The 27,539-nt window shown below is 36.1% G+C and overlaps 1 protein-coding gene across 10 annotated transcripts in view; it reads left to right on the top strand.

The window, feature by feature from the left end:
- The first annotated feature begins 9,387 nt into the window (after positions 1 to 9,387).
- The window catches only part of LOC115455052 (period circadian protein), a 57,912-nt gene continuing 39,760 nt past the window's right edge, over positions 9,388 to 27,539 (top strand). For 8 of the 10 annotated variants that reach the window (XM_030183749.2, XM_030183775.2, XM_030183769.2 and 5 more), the window contains exons 1-5: positions 9,388 to 9,669; positions 19,481 to 19,590; positions 20,555 to 20,638; positions 20,880 to 21,037; positions 27,081 to 27,172. In XM_030183749.2, coding sequence (XP_030039609.2) covers positions 19,502 to 19,590; positions 20,555 to 20,638; positions 20,880 to 21,037; positions 27,081 to 27,172 — 423 coding nt within the window. In that variant the 5' untranslated portion in view covers positions 9,388 to 9,669; positions 19,481 to 19,501. Of the gene's footprint in view, positions 9,685 to 19,480; positions 19,591 to 20,554; positions 20,639 to 20,879; positions 21,038 to 26,391; positions 27,173 to 27,539 lie in introns of those variants that run through there. The other 2 variants (XM_030183756.2, XM_030183793.2) reach the window with 2 other exon arrangements.

Genomic DNA, 27,539 nt, shown 5'->3' with positions numbered 1-27,539 from the left:
GGTATTACCGCTTTACTCTAGATACCTATAACGACCTATCGAATACGCGGAAATCTATCTAGATTTCCGCGTATTCCCTAGGTCCAGAATCTTCTGGTTCGTATAACTTGTTACTATGTGTTACATAAGGCCGGACGAAATATCAGTTAAGAGGCTATGTTGTCCAGAATAAGTGCTTGAGTATGTATCCTGGAGTTAACCCAGTGGAATTTTTGCTCCAAATATGCTTTCAAATGGGTCTTAAAAAAGGGCATTCGATAGCTAAGCTTGGCCTTGGATGGCATATTACAGCCACTTTATTACTTTCTTTTTATCAGTAAAACGCAGTCACAATAAAACGCAGAAAAATAAATATGAATAAAGCTTTGCCATCCCTGGTCTATGTATTGGCTACCCGTTGTCAGTTTTTTTTTACAGCAAGTGCATAACAGTGGCGAAGACTGAAGTTTTCCGAAACGGAATCCGACTCAACTCATAGGTACTTATAATATGAATAAATGCGGTCTGGAAATCGTTTTCATGATATTTACATTTTTCATAAATTAGGAAAGGGAAGCCGGCAGAAATCCGGTTATGTGGACCCTTCGACACTGGTCCGTAAACCAGTTGGTTTACATGTTACTAGTTTAGATTCCGGTCTCTGAACTAGTTAGGTAGGAATCAATACGCCTTTCTACAAACGTTAAATATGAGAGAAAATAATATGTATGGCAAAGAAAACCTATCGATCCCCAGTACTCAATCCTCTTTATACGAGCTACAAAGACGTCTTACGGTGTTTCGGATAACTACATAAGCACATCATTGAGTTATTCAAATATCTAAAATCTTATCTGAAGTTCAACGTTTCAATGATTTCAATAAAATGTACTCACAAATACATTAATTAATGGCTGCGTCAAAGTTTTTCCGGAATATTTTTTTTCTTGGGATAAAAAGAGTCGCGCTCGGGAGTAATGTAGCTTCCTATTGGTGAAAATATTAAAATCGGTTTAGTAGTTCCTGACATTAGCGCGTTCAAACGAACCTTTCAGCTGTATATAGATATTAGTATAGATACGGCTACATTCAGCTCAGGTGATTACTGAGAGGGATTAGGCATTAGTCCACCACGCTGATCTAGTGCGGATTGGTAGACTTCACACACCTTCGAAATTCCTATAGAGAACTTCTCGGGTATGTAAGTTTCCTCACAATCGTTTCCTTTACCGTTAAAGCAAGTGATAATTCACAAAGAATACACACAAAACTCACACAGATTAATCCTAAGAAGAGTATTGCTGACTTTCTCGCAGTGATACGGATTGTCGAATCAGTTACGTCACTACCATAGTTCACGTCAGCCGATTCTGGCGAAATGGAGATTTAGTTATGACGGAAATACAAATGTCACACATATGAGTAGTTAATTAAAACGTATGTTCAACAACTAAACTCACGTTCATACTGTACCTAAGTGCTCTGGAAATAGACATGTGTTTCATAATACAATAGGCTCGGCATGAGTGAAAACATGTGCCAGTAATAGGTACCTGATAATCCACTGCGTGAGGGTGGCGCCCCCACCGCACCTGGCTAAATGCTACGTACGTCACAGACCTCCAGCACCCTCGGGGCTCTAATATCAATTCAATAGAATCAAGTATCTATTTAACATGACGTAAGATTGAAAGCGTTTATCTTTTAGCAGAGCCGGATTTATATTTTTTATGAGTGTTGGCCACTTTACTTCCGCCGCCCCATGTATGTATGTAGGTTTCTAAAATATTTTATAATTTTCCATTTGTTTGTATTATGGAAGGCACTAAAGTTAAATAAACGAATGATTAATTAAATCGAGCAAGCGTCCTCAGAAATCTGCCGACCATAGGCCGCGGTCTATACGGCCTATTTACAAATCTAGGACTGTCTTCTAGGCTTGTTATAAAACGTCTATTATTAATGGTTACAAGTTCAAAGTATTTGTGTATCACAAGTACCGATATTACGAGTTAGTTATTCTATTATCAATATTAACATACATGAGGCAAATGTTCCGTTGCACGTATTCAATACGTTAAGCAAGATCTATACTTGTATGAGAAGGATATGGAACGTAGTTATCGGACACAAAGTATTGTGTCATACGGAAAAGTACCTACTTATAACAGTATGATTCATGTACTAGGGGGCTACGTAGACGGCGCTTTTGAACGCGTACCATCTATATTTGGTAGTTTGTGATGACGCAGATTTTGGATACGGGTGCTTTCTGATTTGACATTTATATGGTAGGCACACAGTGTCTGATTACATTGAATTAGTAGCGTATGAAACGCGGATTCAGGTGATTTAGAACGTCGAGTGTATCGACTTAGCATTGACGTAGGTAGACCTAAGTTCGAAATATCTAGATCTCGTATACGTTGTTGCGTTGCGTAACTACCCACGTTGGACGCATTCGTTCTTACAGTATATAGCGTCACTCATACAAACGTGGCATATAGAAACGTGATGACAAATTAACTGAACGATATTTACATAGGAGCATCAATGGAAAATGTTGCAAAAACGGGGAAACTATTCCTTACAAGAGCTTCCGTTGGGTGCGCTGCGGAAAAATGATATATTTCCTGGACAATTAAAGATTTTAGTCCATCATAAACATTACTTATTTCAGTATTGTTAAAACGAATTTTAATAAAAAATGAATTACTAAGCATCTAGTTTCACACTTACAACAATTAAGTGGTAGGATATCCTTAGATATGGGTTTCGGTTGCCGAAGCATTCTAAATCGTATTGTAAACTTGTTTGTAGGAATAATTATCGTGTAAATTTCAACCTAACGTGGACTAAATTGTAGCTACACTATTGCTGACGTAGGTAAATGTCACCAAAACAGTCGTCCCGTCCCGTCGAAAGGCAATGGAGCTTAAACCTCAACCTTTATCTTAATTTAACATCCATCTTTAGGTAATTTAAATTGCAGTGGTAAAGCGTCCATACAACCCGATTCCTATCGGCTTCCCTTGTCTTAATTTTTGTTTTTTTGTTAGATTGGGCGCGATATGTTAACTAAAGCTAAATTCTTTTCGCCTCGGGACACCTTTTAAAAAATTTCACTCTGCCACAGTTAATTGTGTTTATAGTTTAGTCTATCATAGTCGCATCCTTCTCATCTCGCAATTTTCAAAATTGGTTTAGTAGTTCTTGAGATTAGCGCGTTCAAAGCAAACTCTTCAGCTTTATTATATTATTAATTAATAAGTATAGAGACGTCCAGCACAGCTCAAGAGTTATTACAAGTTTTAGTTTAGATGATATTTTTTAAGTCTGGTGGGCCGCATACAGAAGTTTAAGGGGCCGCAGGTTGATTATGTTTTTGTGTTTTGTTATATTTTTTTCTTAGGAATATCTTCAATTAGACACCTATATAATAAGCGTGCACAAAAAATAACTAGTTCATTATTATGAGCTGTCTGCCAAATTTAATTTATAATGTCACGTAACTAACTATGCTTTGTGTGGGAAATTTCGGCTTTACCGGCTGACTATAGCAACTTTATATAATTAATTTGGAATGATTCGATCATATATGTATGATGATGTGCTGGTTATCCGCATCTGTGGATATCCGATGCAGAATCTTTTACCTTATTCATACTTACATAGATGAAATTTATATAGGATTGATTTATTCTTAGCTTTTTTCCGCAACAGTTCACACTCTCGTGTACACGCACTCTGAAATTGTTAAAACTTTGAAACTCGTGAATCCAAATGATTCTATAAATATTCGTGAAAAGTTCCGTGTGACACGTGATGGAGCTAAAATAAGCGGACGTCGTAAAGGTTGCCTGGTGATTTACATAAATAAAGTGGGTGCCAGTACGTCTGCGGGGTGGCATATGCCTCGTGGCCGGTGTGTGTGGAGCTGCCACCGTTGTGCTTAATCCCACGTTTATATATTTTTTTGAACTGCAAAATTATTTTGTCATATTGGCGATTGTCATAACCCTTATTATAAGCATGGATGCATTAATTGAGTCTTTGTATAAATAATGTTACTTCAATAAAGGTTTAATGTATTGGTAACTGAAGATCAGAGTCAATAATATAAAAAAAAAAATGACTGATGAAAAGAATTATTAACACTGAGTTTCAGAAAATGACCATCTCGAACTGATCACATCGGTTATAAATCATATTATTATTTTGATCCTACACGGCATGTTTATTATAACGAAAAATAAAATCTTTTAACTGTTCCATTTGTCGAGAGGCTATAACACGAACATACCTTCATACAGTCTACGTGTCTCTTGAACGTAGACCTTGCGTTGGTTATTTACATATCAGGGCATATTTGTTCTAATATCTTAAGGCTGCCTCGGTGGCGTAGTTGTATTGCATGTTCGGTACAATAGCGCTCTGAGGTCCTGGGTTCGAATACCGGGTCGGGCAAAGTGATATTTGGGTTTTTCTGCTCAGTATCAGCCCGGAGTCTGGAATTTGTGCCCGATATGGCGATAGGCTCGCCCCCTATCACATCATGGGACGGAACATACTTGGCGAAAAGTGGGTGCCCTAGTTGCGCTTCTCTGCATACCCCCTTCGGGGATAAATGCGTGATGTTATGTATCTTAAGGCTGAAGTTTTTGTTTGAAGCTATCTCAGAAACTATTAAACTATTTAAAGTTTTTTTTCACTAATAAGATGTTACATTTCTACTGAGTGCTATAGGCTACTTTTTGAAAATTTTTATTCCAGAAAAACTTTTCCACGCGGGCGCAGTCACAAGCAGGTAGTACAAAGATGGCTGACGGCACGCGTACCAGTGGTGGCACGTGACAAAAATTTGGGCACGCGAGTTATATGCTAAACATTGTATATTATGTATCTTTCATTAGGCTTCAGTTCCATTAACATCAGAGACAATGAAGCCACATTGCCGGACCACGATAATAATAAACAAATTGGTCATGAAAAAAGTCGCTTAAAAAGATCACTCAGATAGATACCTATAGAGGATCAGTCCCGGATGGCACGTTACAGGCTCTATTTTTTTAATAATAGCACTTTAACTATTATAGGTTTGCCATCTCTTTTGATATTGGATCTGTTTTACGGGTTAGACATTTGCAGATGTCAGGATGGGATAATAAATATATTAGATAAAATGCAAATGCAGCGCACCGGGCACCGAATCTAGAAATCGACGGAACACAATCGGTACGCGCTTGCATGTAAAGTCAAATTGTCATAATATTTAAATCAATAATATGACAATTAATAGACTTTACACGAAACGCTATTATAGTTTCGTATATGGATATAATAAATCCGCGAATCTAATCGAATCGTAGTGGATTCTCATCCAAGGTTTGCTCAAAAACCCCTGAAATAAAACTAAATATGATTATAAATACGACATTGATAATTTTTTAGTATAAAATTATTTTATGTTCTCAAATAAACATTTGATTTACACCCAGTGACAATAGCCGGCAAACACTTTGAACACAGTAGCGCGTGGTCGAGAGAGATTTGCTAAGGTTACTTATACTTATGTGGAACAGTTTTTTCCCACCGAAAATTAAATGTTTTATATGTTAGTATTTTTTTAGTTTTGTTTTCCTAGATCACTCGTCTCACGATATTTTTAAAATTACTTGAATGACGAGAAGAGCTTACCGTTCGCCTGATGGTAAGCTATACGATCGCGCACAAACAGTAAAATCAGCATCCAACACCTTGAATTACATAGTATTGTTTGGTGTTCCATCACGCTCGCTATCCTGAGACATGAGATGTTAAGTGTCATTATGTCCAGTAGTTACACTGGCTACAATGTCCTTCAAATCGCGACACAACAGGGACTACACACTGCTGCTTGACGGCAGAAATAGACATTGCGGTGGTACTTAACCAGGTGGACTAAGTGCATTAGTTTATATAACTATTGTGATTATGTATAAGAAAGACTTGGAAAAAAAATACAAAGGATGTAATGAACAATTAATGACAAAAAAAACTAAGCCCGGAGTTTCTTTCTGCCTTTCTTCTTCGGGTAGTCATCACTTAGGTAGCTAGTGAAAGGCTGGTAGGTTAGCTAGGCTGGGGCTTGTCCTCGCCGGTGAGGATCGCGGCGCGTTATTTCTTTATTTCCCCCTACTTGCCAGCCCGAGCTGGCTATTTTGATTTATACTTTGTTATTCCGTATACATTTTATGCCTAATTTAAAAATGTCCATAGTTAAGTAAGTAATTTTAATTATTATTTAGAAATAATAGTATTCCTATACATTGTTTTGACGTATCGTAAGTGCAACGTGATAAATAAAGATTTTTTTTTTATGTGGGACCTACCACCATTAATTTCAGACACCTTTGTTACCTTTCCGATTTATTGCTTTCATCTCACCCTTTCACTAGGACCGTAGCTACTGTTGGACTAGGCGGTACAGTACACCTAGGCCCTCGACTCTGGTTAGTAAAGCGTACGGCCTTGACGTGAAAATCATAGCTTAGTACCTAAATAGCAGAAACTTTTCCTTACAAAACAAAGATAGACTTTAGAGCTTTCAGCGAAATCTAGCCTTAAGTATGTTAAAATTCTCAAACATAAAAAACCACATTGTATTATACACGAAATCCCTGGGAATTACTTAAAAAAAAAACATTTAATCGCATCCCTAATAGATTAAACATTAATATTTTCTAAAAAGTGTAGTTTCACAAAGTAACTTCAGTTTACAGTAAGTACATATTTATTGATTGGTATTATGTGTTTGCGGAGTAAGTGCTGTAGGTATACATTTTCTGTGGACATAATATGTGTGTTAATTAGGGTTGCCTTCTGTACTTGATATTATACAGTATCGTACTATATTTTTGGATAATGCAGTACTACAATATATAAAAAAAACAACCACTATGCTTAAGATGATATAACTGTGAGGACCCGAAGGTTAAAATGGAGTTGGTCAGGTCACATAATGAGGTCAGGACAAATGGAGCAAAGTAGCTACCCAGTGGTACTCAAGGGAGAACTATAAAAAGACTGGTAGACCAGCGAAGGTGGGTGGCTGACAAGTGGTAGGAAGAACTTGGGGTAGAGTAGCGAGGAAGAGACGGGAGTGGAAAAGATACAATAGTTTCTTCGCTAATTTAATTATCCCTTACGGGATCGCTTTGTTATCCGTCTGCACTATGGGTCATGGCCTTTCTTCTTAAGGACGCGTATAAGCGTCAAGTTGATATTTGTATTAAATTCTCGGGTCTACGCAGTGACGGATTTGCCCTAAGGCGCAGTAGGCCAGATGATAAGGGCGGCCAATCGGGCCAAAAAAGCCACAAGAATTAACTCAAGTGCAAAGTTAATCTTAATGTATTAAAGGCTCGCGTACCTTATGTTTATAATCTGCCTAAATCACTATTTTGGGTGCTGAGAAAGGAACGGCACATGACCTCGGGTCTACAGCGGCTAAGATTGCAAATGCGCCACTGGGTCTACGGTCTCTTATAGCTGTGAGAAAAATAAACTTGTAAATCAACGCGATCAAGATAATATGAACATGCATGTCGCATATTTTGAAATTTTCATAGGAAATCTAATGTATAAGGAATCTTCCTGTCGAACTAGACTCATAAAATTTGAAGAACCAATAACATAAAGTACTTACATGTTACTTAAAAAATCTAATAACCGTAAATATGTACCTACGTTAATAATAAAAAAAATATAGTTTGTAACCCATCTCGGTGGGCGAGTCCAAATCGCACTCGTCCAGTGTTTTATAATAAATGTGACAAGAACAGGAACGTATGCACAGTGCAAAATTACTAATTTCAGAAAATAAACGGAATTCACGAAACGGTCTTTGTCAGTTGGTATTAAAAGAAAATAATATAATATATACAAAAAAAATAACTAAATAAACTTCCGTGATTATCACAAAAGTACTATACTTTTTTGTTTTTTCGAGAAACTGCTTTTATATAAGACGTCAACCCTATTTGTGGTTGTGATGCCTTGTTCGTTGGCACCCGGGGCAGACCTCCTCCACCACCCCTCCCTTTCGCCGCTACTGAATCTAGCAAAAACATGTAAATACACGCAGAATAAGCAATAGGTACTATAGTGGTAGATTGAAATTGGAAAATGTGTCAAAGCCACGCGACTTGGCCAGCACAAATAGCGCTATCCCTTTCATTCGCCACGTGCTGAGAAATAAATTCTAGAAAGAGATATTCTATCTCGCTCACACAACCGGCTCACGTGTTTTTGAGCGTGAACCGTAGTGTTGCACATAAAATTTGTTTTGGTCACAATATCGATATTTTTATACGAGATGTGACGTGTTTCTTAAGGTAATACGAAAGGCTCACGAATACTTTGTAATTTATCCTTTTTGGGGACATCTTATAGATGCTGCATCGGGATAGCAATTAAGATAACCATGTCTGAAGCACCAGCAAACATAATTGAGATAATGGTAGGTAACACTTATTTTAGGTAATGTGGCAAAGGAAGAACGTAACAAATTATTATATTTTTCAGTTGTTAAAGACACCTACATCAGTTTGGCGTTATGAATAATTGGTTAATAAAATATAGAAACATAAATTACTTTTAATAAGCATTTGTTTTCTAGAGTGTTAAGTATACTAACATTTTTATCAAAACGGTTTATGCATCATTGTAATTATTTGACTATTAATTTTAATCTACTCAATATTTTACTCAAGTAAACTAATGTTCCAATAAGTAATACATTTTATACAAAGAGGCGTCATTAGATATGTTATCGATATCACGATATCGTGGTGTGCGCAGCACTAACTTCTATGTACCTGCTCTTACATCACTCTAGGGATAATATATCATTATAACAAATTTAATGAAATCGATTATCGATACCAAAAACTTATTTTATTCTATAGCGTGTTGATATTATGAGATTATTCTCTGATGCGCCTAGATATTTTACTGTTTAATATGAGAATACTGCTTGTACCTATAGAGAATCTCTTCAGCTTTTGATAAAGGAACTTCGAAAATCATATTAAATTGACCAGTTGTTCATAAAGTGTTTTATGTAAGTATATGTAATTTGTTTAAATATTGTATTTACAGTTATCAAAATGTATTGTAATAACATTTCAAAGTAGATTGCTTTATTTGGTAAAATAAGTATATGGTTGATGATGATGATGATGAAGATCAATAATATTATTTATCACAAAATAATATTATGGACCCTTATTAGTTAGTTGCCTGCGAGAATATTAAATTGAATAAATAGATAATATTATTTTCGTGCTGAAAATCAATTAATATGTTTATAAAATCGATTATCGTATCGAAAAATCGAGTCATAACCGATTGTTCAAAAGCTGTCAAGTTTACCTTCGACTATCCCGCATACATCGTCGCAATTCCAATTGGCAAACGTCGATTTTTGCGACAGATTACTTCGAATAAATCTAGTTTTTGTGTTGTTTTTATGTACCTGGTGCTTATATTGCTTTGGAATACATTTGTATTTTACTCAAGTGTGACCCGAAGAATATTGTCCCATAAAAGTTGTGTAAAGGTACAGAGCAAAACTTTGAAAACAGTGAAAAGTTGCATGTAAATATTTTTTTTATGAACAATCGTCCTGTTCGTCCTGAAGTTACATGGGTGAGTTAGTAACAAGTTTGATGATTTTTTTTTATTATTTTGTTCACGCTTGGTAAATGTTAACTAATTAGTGCATATGTAGGCATTGCGAACGAGTCATTGACATTATTGCTGGGTAACAAGTACCTGTTTTATGCATAATTTGCGTCATTGAAATAATGAAACTGCATCTAACGCATTTTGCAGGTAACAAAAAAGGATGGTTATTTTCCATGTGATACATGATATATTTTCTACATTTAGTACTGACCAGATATATTATTCTTTTGTATTATGGCTTCCACCGTTTATTGGTAATTTGTCAATGTCAAGTAATAATAGCGGATACAGAATAAAAAGAGACGAGGACCACTTCCCAACGCGCGCGTAAATAGCGACAAATGTACCTGGCTGCATACCTATTAATAGTATTCAAAATTATTAATTATAAAAAAATATATAAATTTTGAATTTCGAACAACTTATATTTTTTTTTGCATAACCAATTAAGTTGTAAAAGTGCCTAATTGAAAAGGGGAAAAGCTGAGGGTATTGCTTATTTTTTTTGTTTAGGGTCATCATGCCATTTTTAGGGCAAAAAGCAATTTTTTTTGATATCTCCCTGTTTGGTTTGGGGGAATTTCACAAGATTACTAGCAACAGTTGAACAATATAAAAATTACAAAAATAAGAATTGATATACTTCTGCTGTCATAAGGATAAAAGATGTTACTACATAAAATTTTATTTAAGAAAAAAATATATTAGATATGTATTTTGTAAATAAAATAATAATATCTGTATATAATACTGTCCCATTGTTAGGCACGGGCCTCCTCTACTTCTGAGAGGGATTAGGCCTTAGTCCACTATGCTAGCCTCATGCAGATTGGTAGACTTCACACACTTTAAAAATTGCTATAGAGATTTTCTCAGGTATGCATATATGTATGTATTTTTTTACTGATTACAAATATATATACTTATATATATCTCTTTAAAAAATCTTAAATGTTTCATGATGACAGGTGAGTATTGGAGTTGTACTTTACTAAAATGTCAGAAATGCTCAACCTTGGGGAACATGCCTGTATTTTGGGTACTAATAGTGTGAGTAATAAGAGTAAAGTAAGAAAACAGAGAGAGAGTAAAAATATGTAGTACCACTAATTTTTGAACATTTGAAATTTACATTCTTATTTTTTATTTTACATTCGGAATTTTTAACATTCTTATTTTTTTAAATAACATTAAAAATATCCAACAATGTTTAAAAATATACCATACTTTAGCAACAGGAGATATGTAACATATAAATGCTCTCAATTGGCTCTGTAAAGTTTAAGATTTCCATATTGCTAGAACATTGGTGATGACATATTCTGTTCTACAACATGTCTGTTTTCATCTGCTTCTCATTCTAACAACTTGTTCACCAATAATTATAAATTGATGTAGGTATATATGGTTATAGCTATTTGGTAGATATTGTAACATTGACTTTGTGGATGACCAACACCTCAGTCTGCACTGTGACCATGAAGGCCGCAAAGTCTTTGAAAAGCACCCTTTTGGTCTAATGAGAGCATAAATGTGTCCTACACCAGCGATTCTTGTGTTTTATCCCGTGCTTGAACTACATTTTGTGCAATTTTTTTCTTATATATCTGGGATCCAATACCCCAGCTTGGCCAACATTTTGTGTAACTTAATTTACACAGGATCCAATATTCCTAATGACCTTGACATCAGTCAGTTGTAAACATTGAACCAAGTCTTTTCTGTAATATGCCTGAACAACAATATTCACACTTCTCTGTCTAAATTGCAGTAGAATAAGCCACAATGGAAGCAGAAGAATATATTAAGTATCACATATTATTATTAAAAATATCAAACAAAACTTTTTGTCTAATTCAACTTTTTATTTAAATAATAGAATTTCATTTTCCACTCTCATTGCTTTTGAACATGAAGTCATATGGTATGCAAATATGCACCTTGACAAACTATTATTCTTTTTTTAAATGCATTATTTAATTACACAAGTTTATATAAGAACCTTGCACCGTTGATTGTACTAATCATATTCCCATTGTCTGCAATCTTTTAGTTTGCTTGCATTAAAAATATATCTAGAAGCAGTTTATAGGGCTTTATTGCCCTCAATAACATGCTGTTGAAGTTATTACATATTTATTACAAGATTTACATGCCTAGAATCTTAGCAAAATATTACTGGGCAGGTGCCCCACAAGGACTCTAACAAAAATGATCAGCCGTCTCGAAAGTATTGTATTATTTTACTTGCGAGCCAAAGTTATTAAAATCTCAACCAAATTCTATATAAAGATAGTGCAAAACATGTCTGTAAATATAATAATTATATTAAAATTAAGACTGTCTTCATTTTAACACACATTTCCTATTTGAATATGAAATCATAACAATAGTTATATGTAAACAGTATTGATCTGCACAGCGAATGATTATTTCTATTGTCTGCTGACGTGTTTGTTATAATGTTTTCATACTTACTGCTAAACATATGACATATCTAGATTTGCGTCAGACTTATCTTGGATTCGTCATTCATACACCATTCACTCAGATTCTAATAGATCTAATACAGACCATATGTTAAGTAATTAATAGAAAAGGTATTAGGTTTGGGAATTTGCAATACTATTGTGTACTATTCTTATTAGTACTTAAATTAGATGGTCTGCTTAGCACTAGTTTATGTTCACTCAAGTTTTGATAAGTTTGTTTAAATAGATTGAAGACTAACCTTATTTATAGACGTTGTTTATCTATGGATGGACCATTGTTGTGATAACAATTCTGTTTCTCAGCTTTGTTTATCTGACAGCCAACTAGATTCAAGTTGTATTTCAATATTAGCCAACCACAACGGCCCTATCTCTACGCACTGCGAAGGCTGCCATGCCGTGATCACTGAGAAACAAACTTGTTATCACAGCAATGCTCCATTCTTAGATAAATAACGTCTATGAAAATGGGGGTTACTGTCTTACTGATAAAGGTTTATGTATGTATATATATTCGGACAGATGCGGCGGGAGGCTTTGTTTCATAATATATTTTTTAGAACTTTTTAAGAGGAACAATTCCGGTATATAATTCCGGATTGTTGCATAACTAACCGTTTATGTAGCGTACGCAACGGAAACTTAAGGCGATACCTCAAGGTCCATTTTCATACATTTTGTTTTACCTTTAATCTGGGTAACTAAACAAGTATTGGCAAGTAAAGAATTTAAATTCACGTCTAGTTAGTGATTAGTTCTCGCAGTTGAAGAAAAACGTAAAATAATTAATAATCATGGATATTTCGGCCTTTAAAATTTAATATGACGAAATTTTAAAGGCAGAAATATCCATGATTATTAATTATTTTTACGTTTTTCTTCAACTGCGAGAACTAATCACTAACTAGACGTGAATTTAAATTCTTTACTTGCCAATACTTGTTTAGTTACCCAGATTAAAGGTGAAACAAAATGTATGAAAATGGACCTTGAGGTATCGCCTTAAAAGGAATACATTTTCCCTAGATGTTTTTGTAAAACGTCATTGCATTTTCCCTGTTTTTGCAACATTTTATTTTGAAGCTTCGCTCCTATTAGTAAAAGCGTGATTAATAGGAGCTATATAATATGACCTATAGCCTTCCTCGATAAATTAACTATCCAACACTAAAAGAATTTTTCATTTCGAACCAGTAGTTCTTGAGATGTGCGCGTCCAAATAAACAAACTATTCAGCTTTATTTATAATAGTATAGATAACAAATTATACAACAGTCGCTCAGTCCTGCACCCTCTAGAACCCTCAGGAGCACGTAATTGTTGTAACACAAAGGAAGTTATTATACTACGGTAGTAACAGAACGTTTTGCCGACATCGGAATGTTTTTCAGTATTGCGTGGACATATTAGAATCACCAAAAAAAAAGAAAATGTCATAAAAACATTTGGTTCCTTTAGAAGATATTATAGGCTTTCGAATGATTTGCCGTCTTGCACAATGTTACCATAGATATGAATGAAGATATTGATTTTTTTGAACTTATCCATTCAGCGCATGATGGTATACAGCAAAAGCCACGGGAAGGTATTGACAGTCATTTTGGTTAACATAAAATATTAGTAAATAACTTTATTTTGATTTAAGTATAAAATTTATGATTTTCAACTGGATTTCTTCTTTATGTTAAATCATAAAATCATAAAACTAACATATTTCTCATTTTCACATAATGTTCCTTCAGTATACTAATGCTAAGAACATGGGGAGTTGTTTTGCAAACCTCCTTATCCTCTTAGGATATTACGGTGAACTTCTCATAAGTCTATGACACGTGAGGCGAGTTGCATTATAATTTTTTGTTATTCATTATCTTGCTTAAAAGATATGCCATGATAAGGCTTGTCTGTTTTGAGTTGTTTGTACTTAATTACAAGGCATGAATATTTGTTAAATAACTTAGCTCGTAATTCAGTTTGCGTAACAGTTCGTTAACATGTAAAACTTTGTACCCATGGTTCCTAAGAACAAAAAGAAAATTTTCTCTATATAACGTCGCCTCGACGCACGTTTTTCGATGTTCACCCGCTCAGTTCACATTCTGAATGCGCGCGTTTGTATGTAAGAGCTTACGCAAACGGCCACATGTATAAGCAGTCACAATATATAGATAAGTAACATCCGCACTGGGTGAGTATTTGATTACTTACGTATGTATGGACCCACCTAACTTAAAAAAGGACGGTATCTATATATAAAATGGTACTTTGTTTCAATACCTCATAAGTAGTTAAATTTATTGAAAATTATGTTTACCACACAACCCGTGCCCAATAAATGTTTTTCTTTGTTTTCTTTCCATGTTCGGACACGTTAAATCCCAAAAACCACTTTACCAATTTCAATTAAATTTTATGAATGTGTTTGGTTGGTTTCAGCATGAAACCTAGGATTGTTAGTGCTATTGTCGAAATAAAAAAATAATAAGTAGTTTATATAAAAGGCTGTCTACGTAGAACGCTGTCTGTGATAGAAATTTGACAACCGGGACCTTTAGTTTTTTTATAAAAGTAAATATTTTTAAGCTGTATAGTGTGTACTGCGTGTTGTGGTTGGGTTTGATCTACAAAGTACGCCATCCGCGCGTACAGAGTAAGTCGTCGGCTCTAAAAGCACCGTTTCCGAACGCAATGCGTTTTTACGTGTTTAAGTTGTGTTTGAATAACGCCATCGATACATACTAAATTTAAGCAGTTTGAGCAAATAGCAGTAGCCCTAAGGTACCTTTTAATATTTTACAAGTATTTCATTATTGTTTGCTTTTTCATTAACAGATTAGCTAGAGTTATAGTATTATAATACTCTCAATGTTTTGTGTTGTCTATTAGCTTTTATCTGCGGCTCCAGCAGTGTGAAAAAGTTTTCCGGGATAAATATTTTCCCGGGAGAAAAAGTAGCCTATAACGCTCATTTTTTAGGGAAAAAAAATATCAAATAGGTTTAATAGTTCCTGAGATCAACGCGCCCAATCAAGCTAACTCTTCAGCTTTGTAATATTAGTATGCATTTCTATAGCCATTTAGGAATGTTAGGAGCGGCGGCGATACTTACTATCGGGAGACTCTCTTGCTCCTTTATTCTTTCCGTTAAAAAACCTTGTATGTATTAGTGATTCTATAATAAATAAATACCGTAAACCATATCGTCACGTGTCAGTGCAGAAAGTTAGAAGCATAATGGTAAGCCGCTGGTCTCAGTGGTACAATGCACCAACCCTAATTCTAGAAGCTATAGCACGTTATCGATACTTTACCTGTCTCAAATTGTTGTAATGTGGATATTGTTTCATTCATTTCATAAGGAAATGCCACTAAAATTTGTGGTTCCGTCCATCTTCTGCTCTCTTCTATACACACATAATTTTAAATTTACAACCAAGACTATTAGATAGACAATTGAATAAGGTATATTTTGGATGAAAGGGTTAATTTTTTTACTTAAAGACATTACATATTAATTAATCTTTGCATATTACCGCTCGTAACTCGTGCGACGTAAATGTATAATGAATGGTTAAAACGGTTTGCCCGCGGGAGAGCTTTAACGCTTTACAGTCTTTAGTATTTTATAGAAACAAATTAATGGCTTGCCTCACATATTGGTTGTGTAAGTAGCCACTACACATTAATAGCTCCATTTGTGTAATTATAACAAATAGTCTCAAACTACCTACGTAAACACTGCGCGAGTTGGGCGTAATCAAGATGCAGTTATATATTTCGAATCGTACAAGTGATGTGGACGAGTGCCAGATATATTTGCAGTTGACTGGTTATTGAACACCGTGCGGTTATAAACACCTTGTTATGGCTTGTTCAGAGCGACTGGATTGTAAGGTCAGGAATATCTAGATCTTTTTTTCGCAGGGAACAAAGTGTTATCGCTACCGTCACTTGGGGGTGAGTGGAACGGTTATGTTGGTTTCATCGGTCTTACAGCCCAATGTCGACACTTGGGAGTATAGCGTCATCCGAGAGAGCATTGGACCGAGTATATACCTTTCCAGCATACCAATCAAAACCCGCGGTGGCCTTCTTCGGCATATACGAGTCGGCCCCGGGGTATCTTGTTGCACTAAGACAACTGCGCGGAACCGTCCCTCAGGAACACTCCAGGGACCTGCCAGCATAATGCTGCACCACATTGTATTTGGACTCTATACTTTGGTGCTTAACATCAGGTCAGGCGAAGTCCTGTATAGTTACTTTGCTAGGGAACAAATTTGTATGTATGTTTTATCGAACGCTTTCCTTCACTTAACTTAAATGATTTAGGTGCGAGCGTTGGCGGCGTGGTTCATACTTGTGACCTGCGTCACAGTAGTCTTTTTAATTAAGCCTTCATTTCTTATTAGGGCTATTTTGGCTTTTAGTCTGATATAAATTTGTTCAATTACTTGCCTTTGTCATGAAGCAAACCATAAGCACCAGCTTTAGCCCAAAACTAAGTCATTTCCCAGGATAAAAGTACTCTTTAATTGAGGAGCTTGGTCGTAATTTCAGAACAATGTCGCTCCGTACGTACGCTTTCATCAGTGTACTATCACTTTTCACGATTTCAATATTTATATTTATAGTATATTTTAATAATACCCTAGCCCCTTCCGACGCAGGATCCGACAGCAAACTATTTACGTTAACTTACGTACACTAAAAGGTTAACACATTATCTTGATAAGTAAGACATAAATAACTATTACACATAGATTAGGTATGTCTAAATCCTTTAATAATGACGATACGCGTATTTAGTTCAAGCAGACTTTAGTTCTTACATAAACTAATAACTATCAAAGCTAGAAGCTAGCTAAGCTAGGCTAGGCTTCTTAATGTCGAGCAATATCATGGTCCGACTACTCTAAAAAATTTAACAGGCTTCACAAAATAATTATCTCGAGTCCCGTTTCCAATAAAAACGTATTCATATCATTTAGAAATAGGGCCTATCGTATAGTACCAGAATTAGAACAAGAAGTTATTTTTAAAAATTCACTTACTCTCATTCTGCGCGGTTGATTTGACGGCTCGCGTCAACCGCAGCTTAAGGCTTCGCTAATACGCCACACCGCTGCTTGATTGTACTCGCACTGCCCCACGAGCGGTCGTGGCCGGAGGTACGTTGCCGGTATTGCAATTTTTGTTCTCTCGTGCACATCAGATTAAGTTTACCAAAGTATTAGAACGAGTGTTAGAAAGAGAGATTTAGTATTAAATCGAGTTGACATTCGAGAATCATCGCTGTTGACTAAACAAAAGTAAGCTGTCAAAATCAGACCCACATTGTGACTTATCATTAACAGACTTTAATATGGGTTTATTACGTGGCGAATATAAGATGCTGATGACAATTTGGTATCGTCTCAGCTGATATCGCACTTTATAGCGATACTAAGGTGCGTGTATTTATATGGCTCTATGTAAAATGACTCATTTATAGATTACTGCTTGTCTTTGGGAATTATCGTTTCCTTTAACGGTGAAGGAAAACATCGTGAAACCTGCATACCTAAGTTGTCTACAGGAATTTTGAGGGTGTGTGAATTCTACCAATCTGCACTAGGTGAGCGTGATGGACTAAGACCTAATCCCACTCAGTGGTAGAGGAGGCCCGTGCCCAGCAGTGGGACAATACAGGGCTGATATTATATGTTATATATAAATTACTGTTGTGGCCGGTGGTAGGCTATCAGTGCTTCGTATTTTCACTGGAAACTTATTTTGTTCGGATTATGTGTGATAATTATTTAGCGATAAAAAATTCCACGTGCGGATTTATGCAGACAAAACTCTCAATTTAGGAACACCGTCGTTGTTTCTCTAAAGTATTGTATTATGCAGAAATTTATTTAGCTCGTGTTTTCGCTTTAGAACACGAGATCGGAAAATCCAGGAAATTATCGATTTAGGACACATTTTGGTTTGCAAATTACGTTATTATGTTGTTTAATAGTTTTTGTTTATTAAACAGTGGATTGTGGTTTTATTTTTATTTTCAAATTTAAATTAATGTAATGCAACAGATAATCAGCGCCGTAAGTTAAGCTATCATCAGGCCTTTTTATAAAGTAGAAGTCAAAAATAGACTAATTAATTTTCCTTTGTAGATAAGGGCTTATCTCGTAGAGCGTAAACGTGATCAAAAAGCATTCATTTGATTAGTCAATCGACATAGTAGTCAAAATCATATGTGTATTTACTATTTTACTTTAAGCGCCTTAATACACACATATTTTTGTGAATATATAATACAGTAGGTACGTTTCAAATTATATTTTATCGTTCTTTTATAAAAAACGGTGTATATATTCACGTATTAACATTTAAATCTTTGTTAAAATTCACCAAAAGTCAGCAGTACAATTGTTTATCCGTAAATAGCTTGAGAGTTGAGACTTTGTTATGGGTTTTCAAGATGGTTTTGTATAAAACAGTCCAATATTGTCTGTGCTGTTGCGATTGTAATTTTTACTCTGCATTTATTTGGGTTGAGGCGAAACGGGTGAATTGCGGAATTTATGCTGCATTTGCATACTTTAGTGCGACGACGTAAAACAAGCAGTGTGCCGGCTCACGTCATCGCTGCTTGTGACGTCAAATAGGAAATCTAATACAGCATAAATATGACCCAATATCGCGACCGTCTGGCCTCAGCCACAAGTCCTATTCATATTTTAAAGAGCTGGCGATTTGTTTTGAACGTAATTGAGATGTGGAGTGGCCGCGCGTCTGTATCACGTTCCATGTGCGATGGTTTCGATACTTAGTAAACGATCTGTTGTATACGCGTGTCGTCACTCCGTTTAAAATGCATAGTCCCTAAAGGACCTTCGGCATTGTAATAATAAAATTACTCGCCATTTTGATTATTTACATTGTTGATAATCATTATGTTTATTGTTCATGACTGATCACTTGTTGATAAGATTATTATTTTTGGTGTTTATGCCGTGAAAGCTGCGTGCGTAACTAATTCTGTAATATATCCAATTTCGCAAAGGGCACATGTCCGAAAATGTAAAAAGTTCAGGGTATAGAAAATTTCTAAAGATGTGTTAAAAATATTTTTTTGGGTTTGAATTTGGGTTCAATTAGCAATAAAAAAAAATTGTTTTTGTTATTTGTATATATATACTTACGTTTCTCGAAATACATCTAGATATTATATTATATTTATGTGCCCTTTTCGAAATTGCATATCCAATGAATAATATAATCTGTTACAGTTCTAAAGATAATCGGAAATAATGGATAACTTAGACGACTCGGAGAACAATGCGAAGATTTCGGATTCGGCCTACTCCAACAGCTGTAGCAACAGTCAATCTAGGAGGAGGTATGTGGCTTTAATGAATATTTATTACTAGCCTTAGTTGGATGAAAGTCTGAATATGGACTTTTCAGTATTTAAGGCAGGCTATATACCCTTTCTTATTCAGGCTCATTTCATACATTTTTTTATCATGATGGGGTGAGTATGTTAGCCGTGTAAGCGTAACAGACAGATGTAGGTACTTTCGCATTTATAAGTATGTATGGATTACGCCTACCTTTTCGGGGATAAAATCGTGAAGTGTTATTTAAGTACAAACAATCGACATACACACACTAAAACCCAGCTCATCCGAAGTAATCATAGTTGCAGTTATATATCATCATCGCATCGCGTCACGATTCTCGAAATATAAATTGACGACGGAAAAGTTTTCTTCTGTTTTAGCTAATTAGGTAAGTAATTGAAATTGATGTGAGTTAACGTGCGTGGTGCGTACGACCATTCAGCCGTGACACGCGACCAAGGCAATAATACTTAGTGTATCGTATTATACCGACGTCATTATCATCTGTGCAAAAATATCTATTTGCAGCTCACTTCGCACTGGTATGATGTGATTGGTAGATTGTATGTCCTTTAAACTCGGCCATGAAAGATCAGCGCACACTTTGTTTTAATGTCGGATATACCTCAGTTTACATAGTTTCCTTAGGTCCGTATTTTCTGCTTCATAAAATAGGTCGAATGGCGGGTCAAATTTGGATTAGCAATGACACTGGCAACAGGTCTCTGGAAGCTGAGAATTAGCATGAGAGAGGCCTCTAACAAGTAATAAGGCACTGCAAACTGGATAATGATAATATTTTTGGTCCAAATTGCAGTAGGAATTCTAGACTAGAAAAACCATTTTAAATGACTTTACTTAATTAAGTGTTAGCTATTGAGATTTTTTTTTTGGGAATTAGGTAACCGGAACTACGATATAGAACTAGTATATTAGACTAATCCATATTTTTGTTGACAGCCACAGCTCGAAGTCCACGCATTCGGGGAGCAACTCGAGCGGGAGCAGCGGTTATGGCGGCAAGCCGTCCACGTCTAGCAGCAGGTCAGTGAATTTTTCAACCACTAAGCGAACTGCAGAGCGAGGCACTGAAGATGAACGTAGCTAACGGCACATTTATAACAACCTTTGCTGAGAGGACCTTTAAACACTAGTAAACCATTCCAATTGAGAACGTAATTTCCATTTGACTTATGTCGGCTGTTATAAGTTTAAGCAAAGGTTACGTAAATGAGGCATTGGCGTACGTTAATCGATATTGTTACAAGAACTCTACTCTCGACAGTAATAACTTGAGTCAGCCTTCAAAGAAGGAGAAAGATTCGAAAAAGAAGAAGCAAATACAGACGGAGATAGTAACACCCGAGGTGCCGGAGCAGACAGACGTCAGGCCAGCGGAGCCAGTGCCGGTATGCGCCGTGCCCAAAGAAGAAATCAAAGATGGTGGGTGATGATTTATAAGATCCGCTTTCTATCGTATTATTGAAACTAGATTTGACGGCACGCTCTGGTAATATTGAGTCGTCGTGTATCGATTATGTGCCTGCAATAATGGCTCAGCCTTTGTATAGATGTTTCAATTGTGAGTTTCACTGGTCATGTTCGTTATTTGTATGACTGTATTCTTCAATTTCATATGGCTGCTAATTATGATGTGCACTACGCGCGGGCATGACTAGAGTGTGAACTTCTTTTATAATTGTAATTCATTGTGTAATTAAAGTTAACGAATTTGGTTATCAGTTATAAGATTTAATTCTGCTATTTTACTTAGAAGTATCTGAAAGTTGTGTACTTGCTAAATTATTTTTATATCCGTGTGACGCACGCGACGGATATTTTTTAATTTCCAGTTAAATTATGTTGAAAATAATAATTATATTATGATCCCAAACTAAAGCTTTTATTGACGAATTTTTTTTTGTTAATTTCTGCTCTAGTCATGCCCCACAAGGTTCATTATATTTATGCACAATAAATGCACATATATTAATATTATGTGGGTTATCTTTATTCTATAGGTTCTCGCATTTGGATATGGCGTCATAATATACCAGATGATATATTTTTCAAACACAGTAAAATACACTATACACTTAGACAATTATGGGTAATTACATGTTAATCGATGTTATGGCCTGCCTCTATACAGTGTAGTGCAAGTCGTTTCCACAACAGAAATTAAAACAATAACAAGTTTTAGTACAAACGTTTTGCATACATAAATAGTCATCCAAAAATATAGTTTGTCGTAATAGATCCCACGGACTGTTCTGGTTGGGTTACGGGTTCGCTCGCTTTAGCGTGAAAGGAATTGAAAACGTTTAAAAATAACCTCTTTTCTTTAAAACCATTGTTTTGTCAAACCATGTCGACGCATTGATGCAAATAAAACCGGTCTGAAAAGTTTCATTTGGATTGTAAATCATGAACCTTTGGATTTATTGAAAACAATGTTTCCGAGTTTCATATTCCTCGTTTTTGTCTTATTGTGGATGGCTATTTATAATTTTGTAAGCAATAAAATAACCTTATATCCGTTTTAACTACCTTTGCTCTTAAGTTCATTTAGAACTCAACGCACACGGGAGGGGCGCGTCGTCGACTCATTTTTGCGTTACGACTTCGCACCGCTTCGTGTCTGATCGTATTGTAGACAGGCGTTAATGACAATGATGTGTTATCTGTGATTTTATTCGTGACGGCATCACTATAAATTACATGAGAAAATAAATAAGGCTAAAAACGTGTGTGAAGTGCCAATTGGACATTAGCATCACGGCGCATATGATTGCAAATGAGTTCCGATGGCCGTCATTGACATATAATGCCTTAGGACAAGCATTTTCTAATGCTATGCAGTACTTTGTTATCAAAGCCCTGGATGGCATTACTTCTGTTAATTAGCAACCAGCGCTTATCATCAGTTGAATTATATGCCTGCCTCTTCAATCAGATGACTATTAAAAGGAAAGGATGGTTAAAACGGACATTAAGGGTTAGCTGTTCTTAATTTCTGGTGAGGTATTAGCATAGCATTGAACGGTTTAATGCATGTCCACGCTCGTACTAGTATGGGAACGTGAATGTCTAATCGATCCTAAGTGTTCATGCAGGATAGTGGAACGTCCATTTCTTGAGCCTTCTGTCAAATATGTGACTTTTATTCAGTTAAAATACATTTTTTTTTTATTGTGTACGACCGAATTTTCTCCTTCACCGATTTTACGATACGATATTTGTTGTACTCATTAAGATAGGTTTATTTTACCACCGTCGAGAGCACGTTTATAAATGTCAACGCGGATAATGATTTGAAACAAATAAGAAAATGTTTGGATGTTTTTGGGTTGTTTGAAATAATAAAATTTTTATTACATTTTTAATAGATGACATATAGCGTCGTACAAATGGCGCTATGAAGCTTTGTAGTGTTTTAGGAACATTTGTGGCGAGAATGACTTCTCACGGGGACGAAGCTTCGGGCAACACTGATTTTTTATAATTGTATTCAGCTAGCCACATTATTTCACACGTGCCTATGTGAAGTGCGTGACTAATTTCCAACCATACTTGCTTGCAAGTCTCGTGTTTGAGTTTGAACTAATTTATTATTTCTATAGCCCTCCAATCCAATCATAAATGTGTATTTAGTTGAACCTAACCGAGGAAACTTGAAAACCGTGGTAACTCGAGGAAAATTTTCCCCTCGAGTAGTATTTAGGGCTTCATATTGAACCATGTTTTGAACTGAAATGTTACCTGTATCTGTATGTTTGATGACATTTTTTTTTTTTAATTTTATGCGGACAGGGCGATGTGTCCCTAATCCAACCGATGATAAATGGAGTGGATCTAATAGAATATCGACTGACGAGAGATGATTACCGCTCGACAGTACACACAATTATGCCGGCCTGTTGGAATCAGATATACAAAGGTTGATCCCGGAACGCGACACGTTACGTGTGCCACTATGGCGGATTCTAGCATCCTACGTACGGTGGTCGCTGTCCGGGCGGATATAAAATATATATCCTAAAACCAGCATTATCGTGCGGCCGGAGAGATAAGATGTCACGACAAATGTTTGTAGTTTCCGACGCTTGTGAGATGTTTCGGTGCTCGATCCAGTGTCATTAATATGTTTACAATTCACACGCAGACTCGTAGATATGCTTTAATTTAATTACTTAGGTATTTTCCGCACAATGTTTACCGATTTCTCAAGATGTAGACGTTCCACTGTCCAGAACAATGAATGCGCTTCGAATACTACTTTATGATCAATTTCTCAATAGTAAGTAATTAGAATAAATAAATATAAAGTTTAAAATCTTTAAAATGATGTTGAATTGGTTAACATTCCGCAATATTTGTTTATTCTAATTAAAAACAATCACGAATTAGTTTATTTAACCCCTAACTTCCTTTGAATCGTTAAATCATTTCACTAGGTCTTGCGTAAATAGGAAACATAACAGTTAAATGGCTAATAATTCGAACGTTCATTAAGAAAGAGTACCGGAGTAGTGATAACCGAGAGGTTTATCTCGCTTCACGAGTGGAAATTGATCGCGATGCGCCGCGTTGCACGGCCCTTGGGCGTGATACAACCGTACGTCGGAGTCACTGACGTCATGCTAATCAAGTTGTTTTCTAATGGGCTACGTAACGACTCCAGTTGGACACTTCTGGAAATGGTTACGCGTACAACGCGAAGGATAGGCTTAGGGTAGATGTTAGGTTTGGTTTAGATGGGTACCTAGTGTTCCATCGCCAAGCGGGCTATTTCAGGTTTGAAGTACGCTAGTTAATTACCATTGGTCTCAAAATCTGGTGCTGTTAAAACTTGAGGTCTATTGGTGTCAATAGCAGATCGTAAGGGGCCTTATTCTACAGTGCGTAACAAGAACGTAACGCACCGGATCGCGTTTAAGCCTAGAAAATTTCATGAATATAATTTCACCCTTATTTAATATAACGTATCACGGCCGTGTGACGAGTTTACACTGTCATAGAAAATATGTCTCAGACACGTCTCATGTAGTTGCACAGGACGTCAGCGTTTACTGTCGTCACATGTTTTTATTTATTATTACGTAATACACATCGGCACCAGCAACGTGACATGTTACGGATCAGATTGAATACTTAAGTCGGCTCGTAGAAACCAAACGCCCACACCTCAAGGGGCCACGTGATTCATAATCCAACTTAAATGTAACGTTTATTTAATTATGAACTATATTCCTTATATAATTATGAACTATATTGTTGAACGCATTGTGTGGATTATAGTGTGGTGAAGGTTACTATGGGATAGCTCCCGATATAGACATTGGCCGGTGGTTTGATTAATCGTTTTGTCGCTTTCAAGAGTGATGCAGAAAGGATTATTGGAAAGTTGACTTGATTGGAAAGTTACTAATCGGTTTAGCCGACGATTTGTTTGCCGGGTAATATAAATTTTCAATAAATATTACCCGGTTTATCCGGGTTTGATTGGAATAAGAATATATCAGGGTATAAATATGGGGATGTTTAATAATTTTCTCATAGTTACTGAATTAACTATCGTATTTTGGTAAATATTTTTTTGCGTCTTGACATTATATTTCACTCGTTAAAATATATTGTATTTGGAAGGTTTGATTAGTTATTTTCATAAAGAGCACCATTGTCTATAACAAAAGAAAATTTCGTCATACTAAATTTTAAAGGCCGAAATATCCATGATTATTAATTATTTTTACGTTTTTCTTTCAACTGCGAGAACTAATCACTAACTAGACGTGAATTTAAATTCTTTACTTGCCAATACTTGTTTAGTTACCCAGATTAAAGGTGAAACAAAATGTATGAAAATGGACCATGAGGTATCGCCTTAAAAACGCATAGAGCGAGAAAAACGACCTAGAGATTAAATATGTAAGTTGGTTCTTTGCATCCATAAACTCTGTATGGCATTTACGCTTAGGAGATCGACATATTTGAATTCATATTCGGTGGTTTCAGGTATTTTATTATACTTTTTAGATTTTTCATAGACGGATTTGATTTTATTACTACGATAATGCGCATCACAAGCGTAGTGCAATACTAATTCAATGTTCTGGTGGTGTTACTGTTGATATTCAAGACTCACCATCAGCTTGCTGGTTTCGTAGTTCGTATATGTAAATAAATAAGGACTATTTTGATAAGTTAGATCGTTGCACTCACGGCTTGCGAGAGGCAAAACGTAGACAATTAAAACACCGATTAAAATGTTGTATCAGGGGTAAGGGCGTGTTCAGATATAAACGTTACTCGCCATCGTAGTGTGGGGGACTTGTTTGGTGTGACGGAAGCCGTACATTCAACAAACTAATTGTTTGTTAACCGCACAAAATGAAACAGTTCGATAGCTATTTCGATTTCGAAAATAAACCAATGTAAAACTATCATGATTGGTCCATCTTCGTTGTCGATCCGGAAACATGGTTTTATTTCAATCGTACGGTATACGCATGCGCACGACGTCGGATAACGTGTATGTCTGAACAGGCCTGTCTTCGTCTGGGGACCGTTGTCGTCACTGCGAACATTGGCTTTGCTTCACTGGATATCACTCCCGCTAGCTTCTTCTCAATGGTCGTTCCTAATTAACCAGCAAATATAAAAAAAAAACTAACACATGTTTATATTATACATATTATAAATATATTAGTGTAATGTATTCATTGGGTAGAAACATTTTACGCTTATATAATTGCGCTCAAATAGTTATATTAAATCAATTATTATCGTTACAGAAGACCAGGGCGCTCGGATAATCAAAACTTCGCGCCTGTGCTTAATACATTCTCCCTCTAATATATTCTATAGGTACTACGCTACGGAGTCAGTACGACTGCAAATGTAGACATTATCAGAAGGTAACGTATGTATGCACAGGCGTCGCGAACCCGCGTACGGTAACGGTATGTATGTTCAGGCCTCGCTGGCTGTGCCGGTCACGTGACACACGCCGGACGTGTGCGCATCGGTACCAAGTACCAACCGAAAGGTTCATGTACATTGACTGACTTACTCCGCAAATTTCGTAGGTTGCTTGACCGCCGCAAGCGATTATGATTCGAAAATGGCGACGATCGCCCGTCACTGGGACGATGGCAATCGGACACGTGGTCACGTCTGCAAACGACAAGTTTGCCGACCAACCGGCCAGAGCCCACGAATGGGCAGCCAAATCTGTATGAACAATAAGTATACTACACACAGCTAGATATGATTGCACATCAAATTTTAATTTAAAGAGCACGATATGTAGCTATTACTAATGACACATAAAATGACTCGTTGCAGTTCACGGAACTTGCTGTATCTAAATGTTAGTTGTCACTCGATGTGGTCGCATTGTGTTCTTTTCTTTCAGATATTCAATTTGATTTGTGAACATATAGGTGCATGTTTATCTTCCGTCTGTGTTTTTTTTCAACAGTTGTACTTACGCCCGCGCCTACACATGCCAAGTCCGACAATGCCGCGGAGAGTATGGACATCTCCGCGCCCCCCAGCATTGTCAAAGAGGAGGTAAGACATCTGACTCTTAAAACTAGGATTTATACTTTTAATATTATATTAAATTGTTATGAAAACTTTTGACGATCTGTGACTGTCCATACACGGGGCTTCTACTATGTAGAGTACTATAGAAAGCGTGCCTACGTTGCCAAGTGCGAAGTGAGTTTTGTCAGAAGTTATAAAGGCGCGCTATGAGTATTGATTGAAAAGTCAGACGCGGTCTCGTTCCGTGCCCTTGCTAGACAAACTCCAGTTATTTCTCTATAGTGGTAAGGGATGGCTTTTTTTCGTTTGATGTTTTGCTCCCGTCGCCGCTTAAGGTGCTCATTATAGGGCTGCATTAATAAATCAATTTCACCTTTAAGTAAAAACTGAA

This window comes from Manduca sexta, chromosome 27, assembly GCF_014839805.1.
Source record: "Manduca sexta isolate Smith_Timp_Sample1 chromosome 27, JHU_Msex_v1.0, whole genome shotgun sequence".
NCBI classification, from domain to species: Eukaryota; Metazoa; Arthropoda; class Insecta; order Lepidoptera; family Sphingidae; genus Manduca; species Manduca sexta.
The sequence above is the reverse complement of the archived record's forward strand: the minus strand, read 5'-3'. Positions and strand labels throughout refer to the sequence as shown.